General features: G+C 43.4%; 1 protein-coding gene across 1 annotated transcript in view; it reads left to right on the forward strand.

Annotated features, from left to right (window-relative positions):
* The window catches only part of LOC309552133 (adhesion G protein-coupled receptor E1-like), a 151,249-nt gene extending 131,061 nt beyond the window's left edge, over window positions 1-20,188 (forward strand). Inside the window, exons 12-15 of the mRNA XM_082252941.1 lie at window positions 1,573-1,664; window positions 18,125-18,293; window positions 19,133-19,216; window positions 19,954-20,188. Coding sequence (XP_082109067.1) covers window positions 1,573-1,664; window positions 18,125-18,293; window positions 19,133-19,216; window positions 19,954-20,031 — 423 coding nt within the window. The 3' untranslated portion in view covers window positions 20,032-20,188. The remainder of the gene's footprint in view (window positions 1-1,572; window positions 1,665-18,124; window positions 18,294-19,132; window positions 19,217-19,953) is intronic.
* Window positions 20,189-21,446: the final 1,258 nt, after the last annotated feature.

A 21,446-nucleotide genomic window follows, 5' to 3' on the forward strand; every position in this document is an offset into this window, starting at 1 on the left:
TTTCCCCCAAAGCTTAATTGAACAAACAGAAGTTAGAAGCTGATTGGCTAGCATGCACGGCTTCACCAGATTTTGAACTATCCAGTTTTAGTAAATCAACCCCTCTCTATCTGTATGAATAAATTCACACAGCAAAAGGATGGACAAAGGTTTTAGCATTCCCCAACTGTACAAATAAAAGCATTTATATTCCTGTCTTGAAAAAAACGTTGCTACAGTGACAATGTATGATGGAAAATCTCTGAAATGAAGCCCCATACAGTAGTACAATTTAGTCAAAAGTCCCACTCTTAGAGTCCATTCACACTATTGTGTTATGTTGGTGTGTTGGAACCCCAACACACCTCCAAAACATATGTGCACTTCAGGGTAGTGCAGCATGGGACAATGCATGCTGTTCTGTGTTTTATATTGTCCTAAATTGAAACTAGATACAAACAGTCAGCACCTAAATGGAATAAAATGATATGATCGTGCAAAGGAATTCTTGAAAAGTGTTCTTTCAGTTCAAAATTTCCATTGTTTTTCTAATACACTGTGTCCATGGCTTTGCTGCTTACTTCATACTAGGAACCTGTGGAAAAACTATGGACTAGACAGAAGGTGAACAAGCATTGTGTGATTCTTTCAATAAACCCTTTATAATAAAAAGACATAGACTGGTACTCACTAAAACCTTTTTAAAAATTGTCTTGTCAAATAAAAACAGCTAGAAAGCGATTCCCCCTGCACACAGAAGAGATCTCTGTAACTAAATCTGTTTAAACTGCATATGAAAATGTACTTTTTTCTAGCTATTCTAGATGCAAAGTGTGGGCCAACTCAATATTAAACCCTACGGGCTAAGACTGGGATGCCATTAAAGTTCATGTGCGTGTAAATGCAGGCGTCCCAATACTTTTGGTAATATAGTGTATATATGTATATATATATATATATATATATATATATATATATATATATATATATATGTATATATATATTTACACAGTACATATATAGATAAATACAATTTTTACTATTTTCTTTTTTCATAGACTTTTTAAGCCTGTTTTTACTTTTTCCCAATCTAAAACAAATAAAAGTAAAAATCAATTCATCCAAAGTTCCATGCATTTATTCGTATTGTTAATCAGCAGCTAGTTATATTAGATTAAATAAGGCTTACAGTGCCTTGAAAAAGTATTCATACCCCTTGAAATTTTCCTCAGTTTGTCATGTTACAACCAAAAACGTAAATGTTTTTTATTGGGATTTTATGTGATAGACCAACACAAAGTGGCACATAATTGTGAAGTGGAAAGAAAATGATAGTTTTCAAAATTGTTAACAAATAAATATTTGAAAAGTGTGGCGTACATTTTTATTAAGCCCCTCTGAGTTAATACTTTGTAGAACAGCAATTACAGCTACAAGTCTTTTTGGGTATGTCTCTACCAGTTTTGCACATCTAGAGAGTGATTTTTTGCCCATTCTTCATTGCAAAATAGCTCAAACTCTGTCACAAAAAATTGTTAACAGCACCCCATGATAATTATTTTTCTAGTTTTCGTATTTGTTTTGCTCCTTTAGACAAACACTATTCTATTGATCCTCACTGTTGTGCTCCTGAGAAAAAGACTGGCATCAATGAATACCAATGTGTCCACTCTAAAGAACACTCGGTAAGGTTTATTAATAAATGCAAGTCAAACAGATTAAGTACTTTTTGCCTCAAATCCCATTTCAGTGATATCATGAAAAAAGGTTTCCTTGAGCTGTAAAAATATGGAATACTCATCTCCTTTTCAGGGCTATCCCACACAGCTTTCCATCACTAGAAGTCTTTTGACTTTTGGGTGGAATGCTGCCAAGTGTCAAGATTATGGACATTCTGTAAGTACAGGGCATTATAGACCCAGTGTCAGGGTGCCAACAGCAGGAGAAAGGGCTTTAGGAACCAGCATTTCTACCAGCACTTCACCTTAGCCTTTATAAGAAAGCCCACCGGGGATTTTAGTTGCTGGTTGATCTTCAGCTTCCCCCGTGTGTTCCTGTGTTTGATATTATTGGATTTCCTGTTACCGACCTGGCTTGTCTGATCTGTCTTGTCTCCATTCCCGGCTTTGACCCTTGGCTTGTTCCTGTGACCCCGCTTCTGCCTGTTGCTCCGTGCTTGACCCCTGGCTTACTCTTTGACTCTGCTACTGCCAGATTACCAGTGTATGACCCTGGCTGACTCCTGACCCTGCTTACCGCTGACCTTCCATGCATGACTTCTGGCCTGATTCCTGACTTTGCTCCTGGCTCTCCCTACTGCCAAGTCTCACCTGGTACTCCTGAGGGGCTCCTGCCCAGCAGTGCATCCTGCTCATCAGCCACCATCCAGTGGACATCTTTGCATCACCTCAGCCTCTCTCAGCTGGCATCCCCTGCTTCTCTGAGCATAGCACTCCCTGTAACCATCTTCAGGGGCACTCTGCACTTAGCCGCAAGGGAAGCCCTCTCAGCACTTCGGCCTCCGACCAGGTATGTGACAGCATCAACCAGCCAGTATGTCAGAGGCTGACAGAGGCACTTCCCTGCTCAAGGCTTTGTGACAGCAAGTCGCAGCTCTTACCCAAGCAGTGAAAGATCTTCAGAATGGATATTTCCAGTTGGAAGGTCGCTTGCAGAACCTAATGATGTCCTCTGCTACAGCAACTCCTAGTCCACCTGCTGCAGTCGTTATGTCCACCTCACCTGCCCAAAAACGCTCAGCTCCTGCTCCTACTGTGGCGGTCCCACCTCCTGAACCCAGGGTACATACTCTGGAACATTTCTCAGGTGATCGAAAGAAGTTCAGAGTGTTCAAGAATGCTTGCTTGCTTTACCTGGCCCACAGCCAAGAATTTTTTCTCTAGAGACTAGTAAAGTGGGGTTCATCAATTCCCTATTGTCAGATGAACCTCAGTCTTGGGCCCAACACCTGCTGGAGCAGAAGAGTCATATTATCAATTCCATAGATGCGTTCTTTGAGGCCATATCCTTGCTATATGATGATCCGTAATGCATGGCCACTGGTGAATCTGTCCTTCATATCTTGTAGCAAGGGCGGCGCCCTGCAGAGGACTATACAGTCTACTTTTGCAGATGGTCTGCAGACACAGGGTGGAATGAGGCCGCCCTCAGATACCAGTATCGGCTGGGACTTTCTAAAGCTCTCAAGGATGAGTTGGCACAAGTACAGACCCCCAATACTCTAGAGGGGCTCATTCAGCTGGCAATCCAATTGGACAGGCACCTGCGGCAGCAGCAGTCGGTACATTCACAATCCCCACGACCATCATGGATGCTACCAAAGGCCCCACTTGCCCCTGCACCTATGCCTGCATCCTCTACTTTAAAAGCGTCTGAAGAAGAGCCTATGCAGCTTGGCTTGGTCCGCTCAACTCTAATCCCAGATGAAAAATTTTGCCGCTGACTGGCCAACCTCTGCCTCTACTGTGGAGGAAGCGGACATTTCCTGCGCAACTGTCCTGTGAGACCAAGTAGATCCTCTCCTCGCAGCCCTACGTACTGCCAAGTTTCTGGATTTTCCCCGACTCATCTCATTCTCCATGTCCCGTTAGAGGTGGCAGAAGGAGAGGTCAGACTGCCAGCAATAGTTGATTCTGGGGCATGCAGTTGCTTCAAGGACATATTCCTAGCAAGTAAACTTTGTATTCCCCTCAAAACTAAGCAGCAGAGACTTGAAGACCACTTGGTTGATGGCACCATCCCCAGATCTGGGCCCGTTACTCAAGAGACTCTACCCATACTTACCTCGACTGAATCCGGCCATCAAGAGTTTCTTCTCTTTGAGGTTCTCTGTTCACCAATGTTCCCTGTAATCCTGGGAAACCAGTGCCTATGGGCCCACAAACCACAGCTTGACTGGATTAAGGGGGAGATCCTTTTCACATCAACCTGCTGTCTTGAGTCCTGATTAATTCTTGAACCCATGTCACCTGCCAGCTGCCTCACCATCCAACCATCTTCCAACGCCAGTCAGGGCGTTCCTGCAGTTTACCACTGTTTCTTGGACATCTTCGATAATAAGAATGCGGACGCATTACCATCTCATCGCCCTTACAATTGTCCAATTGAATTGTTACCGGGTGCAGAAATTCCCTTTGAATGAATATTTTCACTTTCAGAGACTGAACTTGAGGCTTTATGTCAATATATTGATGAGAACCTGGAAAAGGGGTTCATTCCTCCTTCATCCTCTCCAGCTGGTGCCGGGATCTTTTTTGTACAAAAGAAAGACCATACTCTCAGGTCATGTGTGGATTATAGGGAGCTTAACAAAGTTACTATTAAGAACCGCTATCCTCTCCCTCTCATTCCTGAGCTCTTCCATAGGCTTTGCGATGTCCAGATCTTTACCAAATTGGACTTACGGGGTGTTTATAACCTCATGCACATCCGTGAGGAAGATGAATGGAAAACAGCCTTTGAACTCACTTTGGGCACTTTGAATATTCTGTTATGCCTTTTGGAGTGTGTAATGCCCCAGCCACCTTCCAGAATTTTGTAAACATAGCGCCCATGTTGGAACGCATGGCGAATGCGCAGTAAGTTTTCTCGTCCGAACGTCACTTCTGGTTGCAGAATCTGATAGGTAGCAGTATTCTGATAGAACACCGGCATCGGCTGGAGGACATCAGGGGATCGTAGGGACAAGGTAAGTTTCACTACAGGGTAATCCCGAGTGTGGCTCGGGGTTACTGCTTTTGGCACTGAAAATTAAACCCTAGCCACTCTGGATTACCGCCAGAGAGGTTAAAAAGAAATATATAATAAAACATTTTATAGTGCACAAAAGTGCAAAAGTGTTGCACCGAAGCACCATATTCCCTTCCCACACTCTATAATAAAAAGTATTAAAACTCCCCCCCCCAAAAAAAATAAAAAAACAATAATAAAATGGTTTCTAGTGCACCAAGCACAAAAGTATTGCACCCAAGCATCATATTTCCATCCCACATTCTATAATAAAAAAGTTATAAAAACCCCTCCAAAAATCCCCATCATGTCTGAAAGGCCAAAAGGAGAGGCAGATGCTCACAGGCCACTTAAAGAGGGCAAGCAGCCTCTGTGTCCACAGTGAAAAGTGGTGGTCGCAGACATGGTGCATCCTCTGCAGGCAGGGAAGGCTTGTCCCTTTTTAATGATGCTGGTCGTTTTTATTGAGGCACAACATGCAGAAGAGTTGGTGGAGTGGATAACTAAGCCGTCCTCATCCTCCTCATCTTCTGTCACCCAGGCTCATACTAGTTTGCCTTCCACCGCAGCTGCCAAAGCAGCCTATTCCACAGGCTCCTTGTCCACAGCTACTCCTTCCATAGCCTCATCATCGTGCATGTAGGAGTCACCGGAATTATTCAATCATGGTGTCAGTTACATGATGCTGGAGGATGCACAGCAATTTGAATGCTCCGATGTTGGTTCCCAGGTTGAGGAAGGGAATAATGTGAGTCTAAAGAGAGGGGGGTGGAAATGGCAGACAAGAAACTAGCAGTCATGTCCCAAAAGCTGCAGCATACTGCCAAGTTTTGCTCCAGTAACAAGGAGGGAGGGGATGATGAGGTCACTGACCATACTTGGATGCCTGAGAGAATAGAGGAGAAAAGTGAGGAGGAGGAGGCAGCACAACTCCAACAAGGCAGGGGCCGGATTAAAGGCAACCACCCTATTGCATCACACCACAGAGCTCCACAGGTGCAGGGCATTGCTAACTCCCTGCCGACTTTCAAAAGTTCATTGGTGTGGGCTTTTTCAACACATGTGCAACAGACCGCATCGTAGCTGTTTGCAATCTCTGTCTAAAGCAGATCAAGTGTGGCCAGAACATCAGCCGCATGGGCACCACATGCTTGGACAAGACATATGATGACCTGCCATGCAGTCAATTGGCAACAGCACCTGAAAGATCCACATCATAATAAAATGCAGATTCCTCCTTGCTCCTCATCTGGGATCTCTACCCCTACTATACCTCAAGTCCTCTCAAAAACCTGAGAGGGATGATGGTATAGCAATGGGTGCCAGAGGTACTTGCACCCAATCTGCTAGCAGTACACCACCTGTTGATTTGACCAGTAGGCAAATTTTGCTACCCAAGTTGCTGAACTGTAAAAAAAAATACTGCCCCAGCCTTCCACATGCTCAGTGTCTAAATGCTAGCTAGGCAAAGTTGCTAGCACTACAACTGCTGCTCTTTCATCTGGTAGAATCTGCCCCCTTTGTAAATTTGTGGAATGTGCTGTACCCCAGTGGAAAGTTCCAAAAAGACATTTATTTTAACGTAATGCCATTCCAGTTCTGTACCATCATGTGGAAGGCAATGTTGTGGCCTCGTTGGACAGAGCGGTCAGCAGGAAGGTTCACATTACTGCTGACTCATGGTCCAGCAGGCATGGTCAGGGACATTACATTTCCTTCACAGCGCATTGGGTAACTCTGCTGGCAGCTGGGAAGGATGCAGGACAGGGTTCAGTGCTGAAGCTTGTTCTGCCACCATGCCTCCAAAACATTGGTGGTGATTCTGCCACATCTGTCTGCTCCACCCCCTCCTCTTCTTCTTCCTCTATGGCCTCTATGGCCTCTTCTGCTGAATTGTCCACTGAAGTAGTAGTGCTCCCTAAGCGTTCAAGGGGCTACGCAAGCAGTCAGGCTAAAAGATGTCATGCAGTGCTTCAGTAGGTCTGTCTAGGAACGGTTGTTTGCGACAATAGCACCAACCTTCTCTCTGCCCTCCGTCAGCAGGAAGGTTCACATTACTGCTGACTCATGGTCCAGCAGGCATGGTCAGGGACATTACATTTCCTTCACAGCGCATTGGGTAACTCTGCTGGCAGCTGGGAAGGATGCAGGACAGGGTTCAGTGCTGAAGCTTGTTCTGCCACCATGCCTCCAAAACATTGGTGGTGATTCTGCCACATCTGTCTGCTCCACCCCCGCCTCTTCTTCTTCCTCTATGGCCTCTATGGCCTCTTCTGCTGAATTGTCCACTGAAGTAGTAGTGCTCCCTAAGCGTTCAAGGGGCTACGCAAGCAGTCAGGCTAAAAGATGTCATGCAGTGCTTCAGTAGGTCTGTCAAGGAATGGTTGTTTGCGACAATAGCACCAACCTTCTCTCTGCCCTCCGACAGGGACACTTGACACATGTTCCATGCTTGGCACATGTCCTGAATATGGTGGTGCAGCATTTCTTGAACAGGTATCAGGGCTTACAAGATCTTCCGAGGCAGGCCAAAAAAGTCTGTGACTATTTCCGGCGGTCCTACAATGCCAATGCTCGCCTGGCTGACATTCAACGGGAATTCAACCTGCCCACCAACCGCCTCAACCTTGACATGCCAACCAGGTGGAACACAACATTGGCAATGCTGCAGCGGCTGCACATGCAGCAGAGGCCCATTGATGAGTACCTGTGTGAATATGGCACAAGGAAAGGCTCAGGGGAGCTAGGATTTTCACCACACCAGTGGCTGCTGATAAAGGATACATGCACTGTCCTGTCACCATTTGAGGAGGTCACAAGGATGATGAGCTGTGACGATGCATGCATCAGTGACACTGTCCCTCTAGTCTTCCTGCTGGAGCACACTATTTGTGGAATCATGGACAGGGCATTTGAAGCAGAACAGGGAGAAGAAGAGGAGGACATCCTTTCTTCACAAGGCCCGCTTTATGCAGATAACTGTAACGCTCCTGCGTTTCATGTATGGTAAGGATTTTCAGCTGCAGAAATATTCCACTTCAGTAGTCATGTAAGAGAGATGCTGAGATACCATTCCCAACCTCAATGACTCATCATGTTTGGAAGGTCTTAATTCAGCTAGTAAATACACACACTCAACAAGCTGGTTCCTAGAGTGACTTTATGTATGTAGTAATACAGTGATGAAGATTTAAGAGACAGGTTGAGTGGAGGTGGTAGGTGACAGACACTTGAAGGTAAGACAGTAGCAGATGGATGCAGGTAGGTTTAGCAATCATGTATGGTAGCAGATGACAGAGTAGCAGATGGACATACAAGAGAGATCAACCCAGTGCAGGAATAAGTAGCAGTAGTCTTAAGAGCTAGCAATCTAGATATGCAGATGTGATAAATAGTCTTTACTATGCAGAGCTAGATAGTGTAAGCTTAGTATAAGTTTATAGAGGGTTCCCCTGCGGGGTACTTAGCACTAATAGCAATACAGCCGAAGGTTGGTTCAGGAGGAGCGGATGATCCGGAAGCGGGATGCAGGGATCAGCGCAGCGAGGTTCCGTCAGCGAGGTATGCTTGCAAGCACGAAAGCTTCAAGCCAAGTTAGCATCCAGGTAAGGGTGTTTGAACGAACACATGTGAGTGAGAACCGGCGATTTAAATAGTCATCTAGTCCGGCGCTGAGTGATGACAGCTTCAGTCTTAAAGGTGTATGCGCACCTTTCCAAAAGAGAATGGTGGGGCGCATACACTTGTAAAAAGAGTAATTTAAGGTACCAAAGGTACCGGAACATTACAATACCCCCCCCTTAAGGCCGGCTCCTGAAGGCCTCTGGAGCTGGTTTGTCTGGGTATCTCGCATGAAAATTGCGGATTAATCTAGGGGCATGTATTTCAGAGGTGTTTAGCCAGGTGTCGTCTTGGGGCCCATAGTTCTTCCATCTAACCAAGTACTGAAGTCTTCTTCTGTAGATACGAGAATCCAGAATCTCTTTTATCTCGTATTCTTCTCCACCTTCAACTTGTACAGGAGGCGGAGGTGGAATATTAGGCCTTATTCCTTGGTCCGGAACATGGGGCTTCAGTAGCGACACATGGAAAATGGGATGGATTTTTAGGTCTATTGGCAATGTAAGCTGTACTGCAGCTTTTCCAATAAGTTTTTTGATTGGGAAAGGTCCCAAGAACAGAGGTCCAAGCTTTTTGCTAGGGATCTTCAGTCTTAAATTTTTTGTTGAGAGCCAAACGAGGTCCCCGATAGTGTACTGTGGAGAAGGTCTTCTGCGAAGATCATAGTACTTCTTTTGTTGACTGTGAGCGTGTGCAATGGTAGTATTTAATAAACCCAGAGAATCCTTTATTTGGGTAAGATAGTCTGAGGCTACTGGGTTGTTTGAAGGAGGGATGCGTGGTGGAAGAATAGAGGGATGAAACCCATAGTTCAAGTAGAACGGACTCTGCTTGGTTGTACTGTGGGTTGCGTTGTTGTAGGCAAATTCTGCCAGAGGGAGAAGATCCACCCAATCATCCTGTTGGTAAGAAGTGTAACAACGTAAATACTGCTCAATGCATTGGTTGACTCTTTCAGTCTGTCCGTTGGTCTGCGGATGGTAAGGAGAAGTGAGCTTCCGCTCGATCCGTAGTATGTGACATAGTTCTTGCCAGAACTTAGAAATAAATTGGGATCCACGGTCAGACAGAAGAGTTTTTGGGATACCATGTAATCTAGACATGTTTCATCAGGAGTTCTGCCGTTTGTTTGGACGAAGGTAGTCTGCGAATAGCAATGAAATGTGCCATCTTTGTCAGATGGTCCACTGACACCAAGATGGTATTAAATCCTTTGGAAAGAGGCAATTCTACGATGAAGTCCAAGGACAAAACTTCCCATGGAGTTTGGGGTATTGGTAGACTGCATAGTAGACCGGATGGTCTCGTAGTGTCAATTTTGGACCTGGCACAGACATTGCATGAAGAGACGAATTTTTGTATAGATGTTTTCATGTCAGGCCACCAGAATTGCCGGGAAATCAAATTAAGAGTCTTTGTCATACCCATATGTCGTGCCATAGGCACATCATGAGATAATTCCAAGATCTTGGTGCGTAGGGTAGGTGGTATGTAAAGTTTGTCGTTGTAGTAGAGGAAGCCTTCTGCATCAGTATTTAGTTGTGGTGGGGGTGAATCCAAACTTATACCATGCAAAACCTCTTCCTTCAAGGAACGGACAACTCCAATAATGCGTTTGTGAGGTATTATAGGAACGGAAGGGATTTCAAAGTAGTTTTCTTCAGTTAGTCGTGATAGTGCATCCGCCTTTTTGTTCTTATCTGCAGGTGTGTAAGTCACTAGGAAGTTAAACCTTAGAAAGAATAGTGACCATCGTACCTGTCGGTGCGAGAGAGTTTTGCTAGTCTGAAGATATTGGAGGTTTTTATGGTCCGTGTATATAATTATTGGTAATTGGGTGCCTTCGAGTAAATGTCGCCAATTCTCCAGAGCCAATTTTATAGCAAGCAGTTCCTTTTCACCCACGGGGTAATTTATCTCGGGACTGCTTAGGGATTTAGAAAAAAAGGCGACTGGATGAAGTGGTGAAGTGTGGGTTGGTCGTTGGGAGAGTATTGCTCCTACTGCCATGTTTGATCCATCTACCTCCAGAATGTATTGGAGGGATGGGTCTGGATGGCGTACTATGGGAGCGGAAGTAAACCTTGTCTTTAACAAGTGAAAAGCTTTATTGGCTTCTTCTGACCATTTGAATGTTTTTTTTATGCTAGTGAGCTGTGTGAGGGGTCTCACAATAGCAGAAAAGTTTTTAATGAACTTCCTGTAGAAATTTGAAAATCCCAGGAATCGCTGTAGCGCCTTGCGTGTGGTTGGTGTAGGCCAATCCTGAATGCAGGATATTTTACTCATGTCCATCTCGATTCCTGTTTTGGATATGATGTAGCCTAGAAAGAGTACCTCGTCTTTATGAAACAAGCATTTCTTCAGTTTCACATAAAGGTTATGTGCAAGCAATCTCGATAGTACAAGTCTTACATGTCTTATGTGTTCAGACAGGGATCGTGAATATATAAGTATATCGTCCAGATATACCACAACACAGACATCTAGTAAGTCTTTAAAAATATTGTTTATAAATCGTTGGAAAACTGCAGGGGCGTTGCATAGCCCGAATGGCATCACAAGATATTCGAACAATCCGTATCTGGTTCTGAATGCAGTCTTCCACTCGTGTCCATCACGGATTCGAATGAGATTGTATGCTCCTTTCAGGTCCAATTTTGAAAAATAGGTAGCTCCACGCACCTGCTCAATGAGCTCAGGGATAAGCGGTAGAGGATAGCGATCTTTTATTGTGATAGCATTCAATTTCCTGTAGTCGATGATAGGTCTGAGACTTGAGTCCTTATTGCGAACAAAAAAGAGTCCTGCTGCTGTGGAAGAAGTGGAAGGTCTAATAAAACCTTTTTCCAAATTCTCATCCAAATAGGTTTTGAGATGGGAAAGTTCATCCTGTGAAAGAGGATAAACATGACCGAACGGCAATTTGCTATTTGGGAGTAGATCAATGCTACAATCATAGTCTCGATGAGGAGGTAATGCTTGAGCATTTTTCTCAAGAAAAACCTCAGAAAGATCCTGATAACATAGTGGTGCAATCTCATCTGTCACCATAGACAGAATCTTACCGGAAGACGGGAGGTTACACGTATCCTCGCAATAGCAAGAGAGGAAGGCCAAGGACCGTTCCTTCCAATCTATGGTTGGTTGGTGTGTGTGTAACCAGGGAAGTCCCAACACAATGGGAAAGTTGGGTGAAGGTATTAAATCGAAGGTAGTAGTCTCCCTATGAGACTCGTTAATAGTGACTAGAAGTGCTTGTGTCTGATCGGTGATCGGACCAGAGGATAACGGAACACCGGTAATAAGACTTACTGAGACAGGTTTAAGTTTAGAAATAATAGGAATTTTATTTGAAGCAGCAAAACATATATCAATATAATTTCCACAAGATCCTGTGTCAATCATGGCCTTAGTAGTAATCCTGTTCTGGCCCCACTGTAATGTCAAACAAACAAAAATGTAAGGGTTAGTGAATGAAGTTGTCAATCCCCCTAGGAGGACATGTGAACACTCACCCTTCTTTTTGTTGACTAGGGGACAGACATTTATCTTGTGATCCGGGGATGCACAGTACAAGCAGAGATTTTCATATCGTCTTTTGGCTTTTTCCATAGTTGATAGCGGTGGGCGTATGGTTCCTACCTCCATAGGAACGGGGTTAACGGCCGGAATCCGAGAGGAAACGGATAATGGCATTCCCATTTTCTCAGCCTTTCTTTCTCGTAGTCTTCTATCTATGGTAATACTGAGTTGTATTAATGCATCCAGGGTTTTTGGTAGATCCGCTCGGGCGAGCTCGTCCTTAACGGCTTCTGATAGGCCAAGCCTAAATTGGGTTTTCAGAGATGCATCATTCCATTCTGAATCAAGGGTCCATCTCTTGAATTCCGCGACAAAGTCTTCTACAGGCCTCCTTCCTTGTTTCAAGGATCTTAATTGAAGATCGGCAGTACTCTGCCTATTGGGGTCATCATATAGGCTAGTGAGTTCTGCTAGGAACAAGGCATAGGAGTTGAGAAGCTGGTCGTTTTTCTCAAAAAGAGAGTCTGCCCAGGCTCGAGGATCGCCTGTTAGGTAAGAAATAATAGTACAAACCTTAATGTGATCAGTAAGGTAGGTACGAGGTTTTAGCAAAAAAAAGTAACTCACATGCGTTTTTAAATTCGCGAAATTTTTTGCGATCGCCTGTAAATACCAAAGGGGGATTTATCTTGGGTTCAGGGGACTGAGCAGAGGTAAGTTGTGTCAGTCTAATTACCTGCTGCGACAGAGCCTGATTGTCTTCTTTTAATTCAGCAAGTGCGTGTATTAACGCAGTTACTTGCTGTTTTAATTGTGTCACCTGAGTGGTTATTTCTGCTGAATCCATTTGTAGGTTCGTTCAATCTGTAACGCTCCTGCGTTTCATGTATGGTGTGGATTTTCAGCTGCAGAAATATTCCACTTCAGTAGTCATGTAAGAGAGATGCTGAGATACCATTCCCAACCTCAATGACTCATCATGTGTGGAAGGTCTTAATTCAGCTAGTAAATACACACACTCAACAAGCTGGTTCCTAGAGTGACTTTATGTATGTAGTAACACAGTGATGAAGATTTAAGAGACAGGTTGAGTGGAGGTGGTAGGTGACAGACACTTGAAGGTAAGACAGTAGCAGATGGATGCAGGTAGGTTTAGCAATCATGTATGGTAGCAGATGACAGAGTAGCAGATGGACATACAAGAGAGATCAACCCAGTGCAGGAATAAGTAGCAGTAGTCTTAAGAGCTAGCAATCTAGATATGCAGATGTGATAAATAGTCTTTACTATGCAGAGCTAGATAGTGTAAGCTTAGTATAAGTTTAAGGGTGTTTGAACGAACACATGTGAGTGAGAACCGGCGATTTAAATAGTCATCTAGTCCGGCGCTGAGTGATGACAGCTTCAGTCTTAAAGGTGTATGCGCACCTTTTCAAAAGAGAATGGTGGGGCGCATACACTTGTAAAAAGAGTAATTTAGGGTACCAAAGGTACCGGAACATTACAATAACATTCCTGCAGGGCCACAAAACACACAGGAAGAAGAGGAGGTTGTTAGATTTAAGCAACCATCGGCAGCATCTGCAGCATATGGTGCAGGATTATCTAGGGGCAAGAGCAGACTTGGAGACCTTTCCAAATGAGCATCCACTGGGTTACTGGGTCTTGAAGATGGACCACAGGCCAGAACTTGCTCAATATGCAATCGTGCTCCTGGCCTGTCCTGCTTGCAGCGTGTTTCTGAACAGGCATTCAGTGCTGCTGGAGGTTTTGTGATGGATAAAAGGGTGCGTCTATCCACAGACTCCGTTAACCAGCTGACATTTATAAAAATGAATCAGTCCTGGATCAACAGCAGCTGTCAAGCCCCTGATGCTGATGTAACTGTAAAATGTAAATTAAAAAAAATTGGGGGAAAAACAGCTCGGGGACCCTTTTTAAAAAAAAACTTTTGGCATGGGGTTCCCCTTAAAATCCATACCATACCAGACCCAAAGAGCCTTGTATGGACTGGGGTGGGGGGGAAACCTACGCCATTTTTTTTATCTGCATTGTCGACAATACATTACACCTATGAGCAAGTTTAAATAACATTTTTTCCTTTAGAAATGTCACTATTGCTGCAATGGGCTACATACATTGTACAGATGCACCACGTTACAGGCACATTAGGGGACCCCCCCCAAGGCACGATATTTAAAGGAATTTTTCATTTTTATTTTTTCACTTTAAGCATCATTAAAATCACTATTCCTTTAAAAACGATTTTTTTGTATTGATGCATGTCCCCCAGGGCAGTACCCAGGTCTCCATACACTTTTTATGGCAATACCTTGCATATAAGCCTTTAAAATTAGGACTTTTGATTTTTCATGTTTGTGTCCCATAGACTTTAATAGGGTTGGAATGTTCGCTAGGACGTTTCCCCTGTTCGAGATGTTCTGGTGCGAAAACGAATCAGGGCGTGTTCAGCCCATCACAACAGGACAGGTTAACTTTTATCCAGGAGAATTACCAGGTTCTTCAGGAAACCCTGTGAAGGGCGCAGGAGGATTATGAAAAATATTATGACAAGAAAAAGAGAAATAATCCAGATTTGAAGGTTGGCGACAAAGTGTGGCTTTCCAAAGCAAATTTTTAATGATCCTGCCCTTTGTGGAAGTTGGGTCCAAGGTTCATTGGCTCATTTGCAATTAAAAAGGAAGTTAACCCTGTGCCCTTCAAACTGTCCTTGCCAGGCTCTTATAGGATTCACCCAGTCTTTCATGTTTCTTTGCTCAAGCCAGCTACTTCTGGTTCCTTTGCAGGAAGAGAGGATCCACCTCCACCTTCAATCACAGTAGGTGAGGAAACAGAGTTTGAGGTAGAGGCCATTCTGGACTGCCAAAAGATGGGATGACTGGTCCAAAACCTCAGAAAGTGGAAAGGGTACTCACTTGAGGATAGTTCATGGGAGTCAGCAAGTAATGTACATATCCCTAGACTTCTGCTTGAATTCTTCAGCAAATACCCAGAAAAAATTTGGAGGCTGCCTGTCTAAGGAGGGCACTGTCAGGACGCCAACAGCGGCGGAAGGGCTCTAGGACCCAGCATTTCTACCAGCACATTACCTGGGCCTTTATAAGGAAGCCTGCCAGTGATTTTAGTTGCTAGTTGATCTTCAGCTTCCCCCGTGTGTTCCTGTGCTTGATATTATTATTGGATTTCCTGTTACTGACCCGGCTTGCCTTTGACCTGTCTTGTCTGCATTCCCATATTTGACCCTTGGCCAGTTCCTGTGACCCCGTTTCTGCCTGTTGCTCTGTGCTTGACCCCTGGCTTGCTCTTTTGACTCTGCTACTGCCAGATTACCAGTGTTTGACCGCGGCTGACTCCTGACCCTGCTTGCTGCTTACTCTTAGCTGACCTTCCGTGCATGACTTCTGGCCTGACTCCTGACTTTGTTCCTGGCTCTCCCTGCTGCCAAGTCTCACCCGGGACTCCTCAGAGACTCCTGCTCAGCAGTTCATCCTGCTTGTCAGCCGCCATCCAGTAGACATCTCTGCATCACCTCAGCCTGTCGCAGCTGGAAACCTCTGCTTCTCTGAGCATAGCACTTCCTGTTACCACCTTCAGGGTTGCCCTGCATTTAGCTGCAAGGGAAGTCCTCTTAGCACTTTGGCCTCCGACCAGGTACATGACACCCAGGCCTTGAGAGAGCATCACTATGGTATTCCGTATTCACAAACACTGATGCAGAGAGCAGCACTGACATCATTATGTCAGTCCCATTCTCTGCATCATCGAGAATTGGCCACCACCTGAGAAGATCCAAAGAGTAAACATAACCCGTGTGTCATATGCCTACCTAAAAACGTTGTCTAGTCTTCCGGTGGGTCTATGTGCCCACCGGAAGACTTCTGAAAAAAGTAGGTGCTAAAAATCAAAAGAAGGAGCCTTTCTGGGCAGGTTGTGAAATGGGGTCTGGTAGACGAGTTCAGAATGGACTTTAACTTCTAGATTTTAGGACAAGTGGTAGATAATAAGTGACCATTATTAGTTAAGATCCACTACTGGAAGGTGTTACAGTAATTTTTCACTTGTGCCTAAAAAGGGTTCCTCCCAAAAATTGCTGTATGGAATCTTCTTCATGGCTTCTGGAACAAATTGTTCAGAAGAAACTGCTCTTTTGTTGCTTTTCACAGATCATTCCATGACCAAGTTAAAGTTTAAAGCTATAAAAAATAGTTTAATTTTAAAGTAGATCTAAATCCTAACATGATGACATACATTTTTACAAGCATTGTGTATAAACAACTGCCATGTTTTTTATTATAAAATACTGTTTTTGCATTTTTAACCTTGCAGCATATGCATCTGAGTGCTGCTAATCTCTGCTAGCCTCTCTGTGTCTACATGTACTTATTCTAGTGTCCGCTGCACATCAATACACTGGATGGGTTTACTGTACCAATGGTGGACCATGATTGCACAATGCGTGTTGACATGGACATTTGTAGTCTACATAGGGGTGGAAAGGGTGACAGTGCATGTATAATATTTCCACTGGCAACATAATACCAGCAAAATAAAGCACAGGAGCGCTTCTGGTAGTGTTGCAGGGAATAGTTAATTGAAACCCAGGAATGGATTTGAATTTGGACTCAAACTTTCAGGAATCAAACCTTTTTATTCGCTAGCGATAAATGACTTAGCCCTGCTCATGCCCGATTGCTAAGTGCCTAAGTAAGCGTGTACATTACGTATATAAAACAACAGTTACGTCACAGATACATATTTCCCTAACTAGCTTGATAAGCAGTACATATCCTTCTCCTACAGATGTTGCCTGTAACATTTGTCTATGGCAATTAACATTCCTGGCTTCATGCTTATCTGTATTCTCGTTAGTTCTAGGAGAACAGAGAGGAAAATATAATGAGAGAGAAGTGGGGGCTAAAATGCACAGCTTGACTGTCCTGGTCTCTGTAGTGCCACAGAGTGTACCATTTTGTTTTAGACGGCTAATTATCCACCATTTTAAAAGCTTTCCAGGTACTGCCACAGTAGAAGGGTCCTCCAGGGTGCTGTAATCCCTAAGGTCATCCAAGATGAAAGCTGGAGGGGCACTAGAGCAGCACTTGGAAGAGTAGAATCAGGTTCTGGAAAGATGTACAAGAAGGAGCTTCTAAGTGCAGTATTACAGCAATTTTAATAAAACAAAACTGTTAAAAAAACATACAGACTTACGTAGTTAAATAGGCTCATCAATAGTTTTTGGTGCTCCTGGTATGTTAATCTATGTCTCTGTGCTGATCAGCAGCTGCAGGAGAGGAAGGTCCGTGGGAGCAAGATGACCACCGCACAACCTTGGAACGCATGGGGGGGGGGAGAGGGGGCGCATGGAACGCAAGCCCAGGAAGTGACATCAGAATGGGGGCATGCTCAGAAGCTCCTTGCAGAATACCAGCACCTGCAACAGAAGACCAGTACTATAAGCCAAAATGTATATCCCCAATCACACTTGGACTTTGTTTCAATGATCCTTGCTGTGCTGGTTCCTATATACGTTGGCCTAGGGTGACAATGCAGGAGCAAAACTGGTATACAGATGGCACCTTATAGCAAGAAGGGTCTAAACATGGACCTTCATGGCAAGATCACCAGATATTGTTTTAATGAAAGCTGAAAGCAACATTTTCTTCAAAATCTCAAAAGCCCTAATGAGCTTTCAATTTAAATCAACTAATTTCAGGTGCATAAAAAATATAAAATCTTATAGTTTATTTTATTTAAAAAGCAGCAGCAGTGAGAGCTCAAAAGTCTTTCCCCTGCCAAAATGCTGTAATGAAGTGTTTTCTATGTGGAAGCAGTTGTCCCTTCATAGAAGCCCGACACACCTCCTGCTGAGTTAGACTACAGTGCTATAGGTCTGACTCTGCAGGGGGCAGGTTGGACCTCCACAGAGAGGTCACTGCTTCCACACAGAGAGCAATGGTTATTTTCTACAGCCTGCTGGCAGGAGACAGTATCTCTACTCAGGCTGTGGCTACTTTCTAAAGAAAATTTAAATCCATTTAATACAGACTTTGAACACCTTTCATTTTAATGCACCTGTAACATATTTAACTGATTTAAATCTAAAGTTAATTTGGGATTTAATGCTTATATAAGATTGTAGTGATTAGGTTTAAACCTATAATGAGCAATGATGAAGAGTGTATAGAAAGCACTTATCAATGCATTTTCAATTGCTTCTCCCTCTTCTTAGGTTATTGACATTTAAAGCCTTGGCTCAAGCTCTCATTCTTGGCTGTACCTGGAGTATTGGCTTCTTCCAATTTGCCTCTTTTTCCCAGATAATGTCATACCTTTTTACCATATGTAACAGCCCTCAAGGAGCATACATTTTTATTGTACATTGTCTGCTCAACCACCAGGTAATATGCTCATTTTTCTCCCCTATGAAATGAATGATTCTCCAACATCTTGACAATATATTCTTAGTTTCAGCTTTTTATATATTGTTCTAAAACTTAATTGACCCCTGGTCGTTAACATCCTTACCTATTACTAAAGCAACACTTTAGTAAGTGTACATTGTAGAGCAACACACATATATATATATATATATATATTTATGAATTAAGAAATGTCTGTGTTGCTAGAGTAAAACCATGTAGGTTATCTAGAAGCTTGAGATTTGAGAATGTTTGGTTGATGAGAGGAAGTAAAAAAAGTGCTTATTCCATACAGCTCAATAAATGAGATCATTTATAAATAAATCAAGTGTGAATTGGCATCATAACTCCTTCAGTTTAGCAATACAATTTGCAGCCAAATATATATATATATATATATATACCGTGTGTATATATATATATACTGTGTATATATATATATATATACAGTATATATGCACATACGCATATGGGTTATTCTAAAAAGTCTGCAGTTTTTTTTTTACTTCTCAAAGCCATCTTTACCACAGCGTGACAACTCTCATACTAAACAGCCAGCTTGCCAGACAAACTAGCCACATGACACTCTTAGACACAACCCATTACTACTCCCTCACTGTTTTCAACAAAAGTACAAATGAAAACTTTTTGAAGACCCCTTGTACAGTAATTTGTTGTCTGCTATGCAGTGTAGCTCATACAGTGTGTTGTAGACTGCCAGTCACACAAAAAGGGACCAGAATCTTTCTTGTGTCAGGAACTGGGCAGTGTATATATAAACTGTAATTTATTTTTTGATTCTTGTTTCTACTGTTCAGGTAAGAGGAGAGTACCGCAAATTCTTTTCCAGGCAGAGGAGACAGTCACCAGATGTCTCGAGCATTCAAACAGCCTCAAGATCAGTAAGTTTCAGTAGTGACCCCCCCCCCCCATGCACTTTTTTAAGTAAGAGTGGAAGTTCCTCATCAGGCATCACATGTGTTGCACAAAACCCAATCCCCCCACCCTCTCCCCTAGAAATCAAATGTTTTTTTTCTGCTCTCTGTGTCTGTATTGGGGAGATATACTCTCTCTATTTGTCCTAGCAATGATTGACACCTGTATAGAATGTAACAGGAAATTCACAATGTTATGCTGTCATCAGAACTGGAATAAATGGGAAATCCTCTAATGTGGAAACCAGGTTTTCTTATAAGGAACCCCTCTACCCACCTTTGCTCACATTTGCCATGTCCTCCATTCCTTCATTAATCTGCACTGCCATTTCTGAGCATGCAGAATCATACCTTCCAGGATGCAATGCACAGACATTAGCAGTAATTTGCTAGATCTGAACACCATTCATTATGCAAATGATAATAAAAATGTAAAATATTATCTGTGCTGATATCAGTAGCCCCCTCAGATGCACTGAGCAATGGAAGAGCAGGGCTAAGGTGAGTGTAAGTGGGGAGGGAGGGTGGCCTATCAAGATAATCAGTCATTTTGCTCTGGATGGCCTAAATCACAGATTCTAGACTACATACATATCTCAGGCAAAATGTACTTTTAAAGCAGGGACCCCCTAAAAAATGTACAGCTGTAATTCAAACTACCCAATGATAATGCCTGTTTTTATTTTGTTTTTCTTTCTTGCTAGATAAACATGTCCAATATTACTGTGCCAACGGTCACCACCAGCACATCATCAGCAGAAAACAAAGCCCATTGGATGTAGAATACGTTGTGGACTATCAGAAAATGTTTTTTTCCTGCCAAAAATTTAATCGAACAAGCAAGCTATGGCTCACCCCAATCTAAGTGGATACAGGATAAAAGATTCAATGATGGGGCCACAGATTATCTCAGGCTACTATTCCAGACCTAAATTGTTCCACTAAAAGTCCAATTCAACTATCCATTTAAATCAGCTAAATGCATTTCAGGTGCATCAAAATAAAAAATGTTCTAAGTCTTGCAGTTAGAAAGCAGCCAAAGAAGTCCAATACACCCCTTATGCTCATGCTCCCTGCCAATTGGAGAGCTCTAGCTCCTACACAGTATGGGGTGTGTTGGACCGCAACATAAAGGTCACTGCCTACACACAGAGAGCAATGGTCCTTCCCTGCACCATGCTGGCAGGGAAAAGATTTTTCTTCTTATAATGTGGATGCTGTCTAAAGAAAATCAATAGTAAGACTTTGCACACCTTTTGTTTTGATGCACCTGGTATATATGTATTTGATTTAAACTAAAAGTTCAGTTTGGCAGTATTTTGGTATATATATATATATATATATATATATATATATATATATATATCACTACTCCTATTGGAGCTGCTGTGTGTGGGTTCCCCTGGGTTACCATTAGCAACAGTTGACCATTCTGACATGTTTCCAAGTGTTTTTACCTCAGACAAGGACCAGTCCAGTTTCTTTGGTTTTTATGTTTTATTAGGAACTTGGATAGGAGAAGAGATGAGTGGGATACTCCAATAACGAAACTATGCACAAAAAGGTAGGGACTTTACAAAATGCTGACTGTTGCTGGTTAACGCTGACTGACGCTGGTTGAGCTAGTCACGGCTAGTCACGGCTAGGCCGCTTACTGTATTTCACCTTTGACTGTGAAAAAGTCCTTTTAGCTTCCTAAGGTAGCTGACTTTAATAGTAGACTGCACTGCTGAGCAACTTCAGGGCCCTTCCTGGCGCCCCCTTTACCCCCTAATCTTCAGGGCTTAACAACTTGGCACCCCCTTTCCTGTAACACTCTGTGTTAGCTGACTTCTGGATCCCTTTGAGCCCTCTGGAGTGGTATCCTCTCTTAGGCAGACCCCTGGGCAGATGCTTGAGTACTCATGATACTGTTTTTCCAGAAGTATTCTGGCCAGCAGCTCCACTTGGTCAGCACACTGGATCCTTCTGCAGCACAGCTCAACCCCTAGTCCCTAGGCCGACTGCCTGGACCACCTTCCTCAGCAACATGAAGAGAGACAGCCGTCACCCACCTCCTGGCACCTAGCTTCCCGCCCAAAGACACCCTGTCACATGCCCCCTCCAGATTTATTCCCAATCCCAGGATGCACTGCAGCAATGCCCACCCACTGGGACAGTCATAAACCCTGGTGTGCTATTGGCTAGGTTTCCTCCA

This window comes from Pelophylax lessonae, assembly GCF_965119305.1.
Source record: "Pelophylax lessonae genome assembly, chromosome: 4".
Classification (NCBI taxonomy): Eukaryota; Metazoa; Chordata; class Amphibia; order Anura; family Ranidae; genus Pelophylax; species Pelophylax lessonae.